The sequence below is a fragment of the Tympanuchus pallidicinctus genome, unplaced genomic scaffold, assembly GCF_026119805.1.
Source record: "Tympanuchus pallidicinctus isolate F22 unplaced genomic scaffold, pur_lepc_1.0 scaffold1, whole genome shotgun sequence".
Classification (NCBI taxonomy): Eukaryota; Metazoa; Chordata; class Aves; order Galliformes; family Phasianidae; genus Tympanuchus; species Tympanuchus pallidicinctus.
The window spans coordinates 93,253,667-93,260,505 of NW_026294618.1; the positions used below are offsets into that span (position 1 = coordinate 93,253,667).

Below are 6,839 nucleotides of genomic sequence, written 5' to 3' on the forward strand. Positions count from 1 at the left end.
GCAGCTAGAGGGACCAAACCTCTTGTTACAGAGACTCTCAGGGCCACTGAGACCCATCTGAATTGTGTGGAGACTAAAAAGGCCTTGAGACAATAACCTGTCCAATGCCCAGTGTTCAAGGTCAGTATTGGTGTCTGCAGGGGAGGGTCTGAACCAGCAGATATGTGGTGCAATGGTAGTGCAGCAATTATAAGGGGTGGAGAACGGGAAACTGTATTTTATGGCAGTATCTCAAAACTCTGCCTGTTACTGTTGTGGGTTAAAGTAATGAGGCGCAGGATATGGTAAAATTTCACTTTTATTGAAAAACGTGGGCAGGAGAAAAGACATTATTTACACAAGTTCCCAACTGCAACCCCAACTCAAGAACATACGACCAGCAGCATGACAAATGGAGGGGGGTCCAAACCACAATTATGGAGGCTAAGGACAAGGTATGATGAGTCCAGCTCCCTCGTGAATGCGGGCCTTCAGATAAGATCAGCAACTGAAAAGAAGAAAATGTAAGTATGCACCAAGCGTGCTGAGAACTGCAGCCCAGTCGGAAAATGCATGTACTGCTGGGCTTCTCTCCAGGGGAAGGAGAAGAGGGGTTGTGGTTGGGAACAAAGCGTGCAGAACAAAGCACGCTCTTTCAGATGCGGCGCACCAACCTCCAAGCAGAGGAGGGCAGCAGCTTGGGGCAGGCCTGCACTCACCGTTCATGGGCATCTCGTCTATCTGGGTGGAGTAGTACTGCTCGATGTCTCTCAGGATGCGGATGTCGTCGTTCTTCACAAAGTTGATAGCTACACCTTTTCGGCCGTAACGGCCTGAGCGGCCGATTCTGAGAGGCAGGAGAAACAATGAAGCCACCGTGGGTAAGGGTAACTCAGCCATGTTCCCTACTGTGAACGCCAAGCTTACCTGTGTATGTACAGTTCTCTGTTGTTGGGCAAGTCGTAATTAATGATCAGAGATACCTGAGGCACATCCAGACCTCTAGCCCAAACATCTGTTGAAATAAGGACTCGGCTGCAAAGAGAAGGGGACGGTCACTAAGCACAGATGTGAGCTGAGGAGTCAGGCTGCCCAGTGCTGGAAACATCTGCTATTCTGCTCTCCCCAGTGCACTTCCACAAGTGTGCTGCTAGGAAATCTGGTCCCACAGAACCACCAAACCTCTCTGATGAGATGGCGCAAAGCCAGCTCTGGTCTTACATTTTAATTCCTTATTTTAAATGTACCAACTCCCAGTCTCCTCAGCAAAACACAATGGGTAATTCTATGCCTAAAAGTACGAGCATCCCTTCTTGGATGGTGGACATCTCCCATCTCTGAGACACTACAAAGGGATGGAGGGAAATCAATTCTGATTTTCAAACTAAACCAGAAACAAGACCTTGAGAGAAGAGAGGATTTAAAGGCTTCTAAGACTGTTTCCTCTGAGGCACAGGAAGACCTCTTGCCTTATGTAGCAATACTGTAAGCAACGCTGTTGAAATCACTTACCTTGCACCAGATCTGAATTCTTTCATGATGGACTCTCTCTCCTTCTGTGGCATGTCCCCATGCATGGATGAAACGGTGAAGTTGGCTTCTCTCATTTTCTCTGTGAGCCAGTCTACCTGTGTGTACAGCCAAGCAGCCTGGGTTAGCAATCTGCTCATGCCAGCTGAAAGTGTTAGTTCTGTTTGGAGAACGTTTGCACATATATGCTAGTAAGGACTGAGAGAGACTTTAACGAGTGTTTTGGAGCAGAAGGAACCAAATAGTCCTTGCAGGGCATCACCTAAATGACAGGGTTCCATGAACCCTGAAAGGAAAGGAATTAAAGGCATTCATTCAGAGTGATTTTGTTTTGGGAATTACAATTAATAAGCGCGTTCTTATCAGTCCTACTAGTCTAAAAAGGCAGTTACTGCCAACTACATCAGGTCTGCCTGTAGCTTGCTGTCTGCATTAGGCATCTCCTAAAGACACATTTAACTGCTGTTCTTACTAGGCAATTGTCAACCAGGAAAACAACCAGACACTTTGGCTCAGTCCAGCATTTTCTTCTGTGTTGCCCTCTGCAAGTGAGATAACGTGCCCACCTCGTGGCTGCTGTACCTTTCTCTTGGTGTTACAGAAGATGACAGCCTGGGTGATAGTGAGCGTGTCGTAGAGATCGCACAAGGTGTCGAACTTCCATTCTTCCCTCTCCACAGCCACAAAAAACTGCTTGATTCCTTCAAGGGTCAATTCATCACTTTAGGAAAGAAGAACAGCTTTAAGACACTGCAAGTGGGTGAGTGCATACAATGCAGCTAAAAGGGCTGGATGCTCACATAGCTGTCTCAAGTGCTCTGGATTGCTGGGTCTCAAGTTACTCTATGAAGTCCCTGGAGAAGACTGCTCTAAGAAAGGCTTCAGGCATGACCCACACAGCAGAGCCTCAAACTTAGCACCCTCTCTGCTCTAGGCAGACAACTTCGAAGGGAAACATTTCTGTTCTCACTCTTGCAAACATCTTGGCAAGAACAGAGTGTAGTGAGGTGACTGGGGCAATGTAAGAGACCAGGCAGGGGTGAGGCCTTTCCAGTCAGGCTGCCTACGCTTACTTCTTTGACACCTGATGAGATGCAGCACGTAAGGACCTGTTGCAATGCTAGACATAAGCTGTGTACCTAGGGCCTTCAGGATCAATCAGCGTTAAGCTTTCCAGCCATACTCTATGGTATCAGTGGAAGGCACCTACAAAAGCCTAATGGAGGAGCACAGGAATTGGGTAGGAATGAAAGACAGATTTCCAGAAGAGATTGTACTTGGGAGGATGAGGGAAGTCGGGCTGAGCAGCAGCAAACAGAAATGGAGAAGGATAAAGCCAAAGAACCAATCTGGCCTTTCTCAAAGTGCAACATGAGGATGTCTGTAAATACCTACTCCAACTGCAACGCTGAGAAGGAACGTGATGAAGACAAGAATTGCTCTTCCCAGAAAAACTCACCGTTTCACCAAGATGCGAATGGGGTCTGTCATGAATTTGTTGGTCATCTCCAGAATTTCATGAGGCAAAGTGGCACTGATCAGCACCACCTGTGTAGCTGGAGGTAGATATCTGTACACATCATAAATCTGCTCCTTGAAACCTGCAAAAGGAAATCAAGTAGCATTGGGAAGTTAGCACATCTTTCTCCTGAATATCCTTTTATTTCAGTTTAGAATTAGATTACTTCAGCTTTGGGCCTATGCTCTAAGAATAACACTGAGTGTTTTTACTATACAGCCAGTGTCACCCCTCATTTATCTCCCCCCAGTTCTGCCAGACTTACCGTGACATGGCTGTGTTGCACAGTACAAAAAGCAACACTCCAGAATTTATAACTACTGAAAAGAACATGATTACTGAATTAGGCAAATTGTATTAAATTGCTTCCTACAGCCCGTAATGTAACTGTGCTTGCCTAGCTTTGGTTAAACAGCTGTTTTAAGAAGCAGTGCTACTAACTGGGATGATATCAGAATCTCAAAGAGGTGAGCAAAGAGAAGTAGAAGGGAGATAAATATTTCACCTTTGTTGAGCATTTCATCTGCTTCATCCAAAACCAGCATTTTGATAGCACGAGTCCTTAAACTTCGTCGCCGGATCATATCTGTAAGATTTCACTTTGTAAGATGAAAAGGCTCAGAAAGCAAGCGAGCCTACATTGCTCCCAGCTGCTGTCAGTGCATTTCACTGGAGGAGGGACTGGCACTTCCCCTGCTGCCAACAGAGACTGGTGTTTGGTGATGGAAAAGCACACTCAAGTGCCACAGTGTTCCCCAATATCCTGCAAGCAGGGGCTTGCTTCTGCTGCCCAGATAAGGAAGCACATAAGGAAGCACAGGCCACAGGGAAGCTGAGTCCGAGCTGTGGGATATTATTTGCTAACTGCATGCAAGTGCATCATCTCACATAGAACTGCAGCTGGATGCCAGCAATGCAATGTGCCACCTCAATTTCGTGTCCAGTGGGCAAATCTACCTCCTGTTTGAAGGAGCACATGGCTCTGTGTAATTCCTTCATCCTGTGACAGAACTATTTGCTCTAAGAGTTGTTCAGAGCCACCCAGTTTGGCAGCTATGAAGTTGGTTTGTGGTTGTTGCTGTTAGTTATTTTTGTCTATGGAGACTAGTGTTCTCCCAGTAGTATGTATTCATATAACAAAGTACTACACTGTTTCATAAATCCGTAACTTATGGGCTTGAAGGCTGATTCTCCGCCTGTACCAACTGTCAGGAACAGTAAATATGAAAATTTTCATGATGTGAAACTAGATAATAAAGTTGCACGATTTGACAAAGAGCTAATGAGGATCAGTACAGTGAACATATGGGCCTAATATTTATCCCTACATGGGAGAGAGATGGATTTGAAGACTGTTTAGTCGACTATAAGGAAGCGGACACAGAAGAGGAGGCTCCAGGGAAGCCTCACTGCAGCCTTGCAGTACTGTAAGGGAGCTTATATGCAGGAAAGAGACAGACTTTTTACACAGGCATTCTATGTCTCCTGTTTTGACACTCAAACAGACCCAGCCCCTATCTCTTCCATGACACTGAGATAATCCCAGGATTGCAATATTACCACCATTAAAAATATTGTTTTCTATGCTACAATGTAAAGAACCACTTTGTTATGAAAAGCAAAGCATAAACAGAAAATTCTAATTCTTTCCCCAGTGTTTTCTTTCTCATCTCTTCCAGGTGCTACTACAGTAAGTTTATACTTTGTTGCTCTTCATCGCTGCATACATTAATGATAAATGTAGTTTCCATGCTATTTCAAATCTAAATGCATTAAATTTGTGGGTTGGTCCCACGGTTCAATTGAAGCAAGAACACAGAAGCATGCAGCCTCCCTGATCTTACCAAACACCCGGCCTGGAGTGCCAGCAACAACATGCTGCCCGTAATCCAGCTTTCGGATATCTTCACCCACGTTGGTCCCCCCGATGCAGGCGTGACACTGGACATTCATGTAGTCTCCCAGAGCAAGAAGGCCCTATTTTGACATAAATAATAGATCAATCATCTGAGGTCTTATGAAATTTGTCATTTATCAAGTCATGTTGGGCTGAACAGCCACGTGGTGCTTTTCTAGAGATAAAAGCATAAAGATTTTTTCTGTTGTTCTCCAAACCTCCTCAATGGCAGGCTTACAAAGGCTGGGGATCTGGTTACTTCCCAGGGATCACAACTACTTTTAAAGAGTTCTGTACTTAGAAATTCAGATAGGAATATGTAAAACATTAGACTGCTAACTAACCCGTCATGTAAGGAAGAATGGATATAACACAGATGGGAAAAACAGCCCTTCATTAGGATTTCTTATTCCATTCAGGAAAACGCATTCTCTTGAAAAGCAGAAGTTGCACTTCGAGCTCTGCCAGAGAACGCTTTGAGAATCTGCACCAGTCCTTATAAATGCTTTACAGGCAATGATTTAGGTGTTCCTACCTTTTGAATCTGCACAGCCAGCTCTCGAGTTGGTGCTAAGATCAATGCCTGGGTCTCACGAACCTGTTGACCACATGGCAGTCAATCACATAGCAAGTACAGTGCAAACAGTAACAAACAGAATAGAGCCCACAGCACCCTGAACTGTCACACTTGAAGAATCAATTGTACAATTTTGTGCTAAAACGTATGGGTTTGCAAGCATTGGTACACCTAGAAAGCTGCACCTCCATGGACTGCTTCCATGTTTATAGCCCTTACGTTAAGTTACAAGACTGTGCTTGAGCAGCTCTTCACTGGACAGCTTGTTTTATTCATCCAATTGCTGAGAACAGCTGATCTTCTTGTTCAGAACACTATGCCTGTCAAACGCTCGTCAGTCAGAAGCCTGTGTCTGACCACACAATTCGTGCCAGCTGTTCAGATGGATCCAAGAGACTCCAAGAGCACAATTCTGACTGGTGAGAAATCAATTCAGCCCTCCAATGAAAGCAATCACAGAAACATATTTTGGGTTGTGTTGGAAGGGACCTTCAAGTCCACCTCGTTCCAACCCCCTGCTAAAGGCAGGGACACCTCCCTCTACACCAGGCTGCTCACAGCCCCGTGCAGCCTGGCCATGAAAGCCTGCAGGGAGGAGCATCCACAGCCTCTGGGCAGCCTGTGCCAGCGTCTCACCACCCTCACAGTAAAGACAACGGACATTTTCCCCGCGTGGACTACCTGTATGTCCAGACACTGTAGCACAGAGATGGAGAACGTCGCTGTTTTCCCCGTTCCCGACTGTGACCTGAGAACAGAGGTGCGGTGAAGGCTCCGGCGTTCCGGAGGAGCCACCCATCCCGCAGCCCGCCCCCCTGCCCACGTACTGCGCGATCACGTCGCGGCCCTTGATGATCTGCTTGATGGCTCTCTGCTGGATGGCCGACGGCTTCTCGAACCCTGTGGGGACACGGCCGTTACGGCGCGCCGCCGCGCATGCGCGCCGCCCCTCGCCGCCGCCATTTCCTTCACCCCCGCTCCCTCCCCCTCCAGCCGCCGCCCCGCCGCGCACCGTAGGCGTAAATGCCGCGCAGCAGGTCCTCCCGCAGCCCCATGGTGTCGAAAGTGGGCGTCACGTCCACCTCTTCGCTCGTCTCGAACTCCACCTTCGTCATGTCTTCCTCCTTCATGATCCGCTTCCTCGCCGAGCCGGTGGTGCCGCCGGAGCCCGCGGACCCCGACATGGCTCAGTCAGGCCTTCCCACCGCCCTACCCGCACGCGACGACGATGGCGCGGCCGCCACACACCCAGAGCACAGGCCGCTGCGCATGCGCGGGAATCCCGACGGAAGCGGTGGGTGCATGCATGGTGGGCGGGCGGAAGAGCCGGGGAGAGG

The 6,839-nt window shown here is 47.7% G+C and overlaps 1 protein-coding gene across 1 annotated transcript; it reads right to left on the reverse strand.

Moving 5' to 3' along the window:
• Positions 1-280: 280 nt before the first annotated feature.
• EIF4A3 (eukaryotic translation initiation factor 4A3) lies at positions 281-6,788 on the reverse strand. The gene is made up of 12 exons (XM_052676283.1): positions 6,515-6,788; positions 6,330-6,402; positions 6,184-6,250; positions 5,461-5,523; positions 4,873-5,005; positions 3,534-3,614; positions 2,969-3,110; positions 2,092-2,230; positions 1,492-1,607; positions 907-1,014; positions 699-826; positions 281-487 (listed from the first exon to the last, which is right to left on the reverse strand). The coding sequence occupies exons 1-12, from the start codon at positions 6,684-6,686 to the stop codon at positions 471-473; spliced, it is 1,239 nt and encodes a 412-aa protein (XP_052532243.1). The 5' UTR covers positions 6,687-6,788; the 3' UTR covers positions 281-470.
• Between the last annotated feature and the right edge of the window lie 51 nt (positions 6,789-6,839).

What these genes read in the sequence shown, in the direction of transcription:
- EIF4A3 (XM_052676283.1), bottom strand. Translation starts at nt 6,686, where the DNA reads ATGTCGGGGTCCGCGGGCTCCGGCGGCACCACCGGCTCGGCGAGGAAG. An exon ending in GCGCGGCATTTACGCCTACG is followed by an intron (nt 6,403 to 6,514) that starts GTGCGCGGCGGG and finishes GTGTCCCCACAG; the next exon opens with GGTTCGAGAAGCCGTCGGCC. An exon ending in CACTCCAGGCCGGGTGTTTG is followed by an intron (nt 3,615 to 4,872) that starts GTAAGATCAGGG and finishes GAAATCTTACAG; the next exon opens with ATATGATCCGGCGACGAAGT.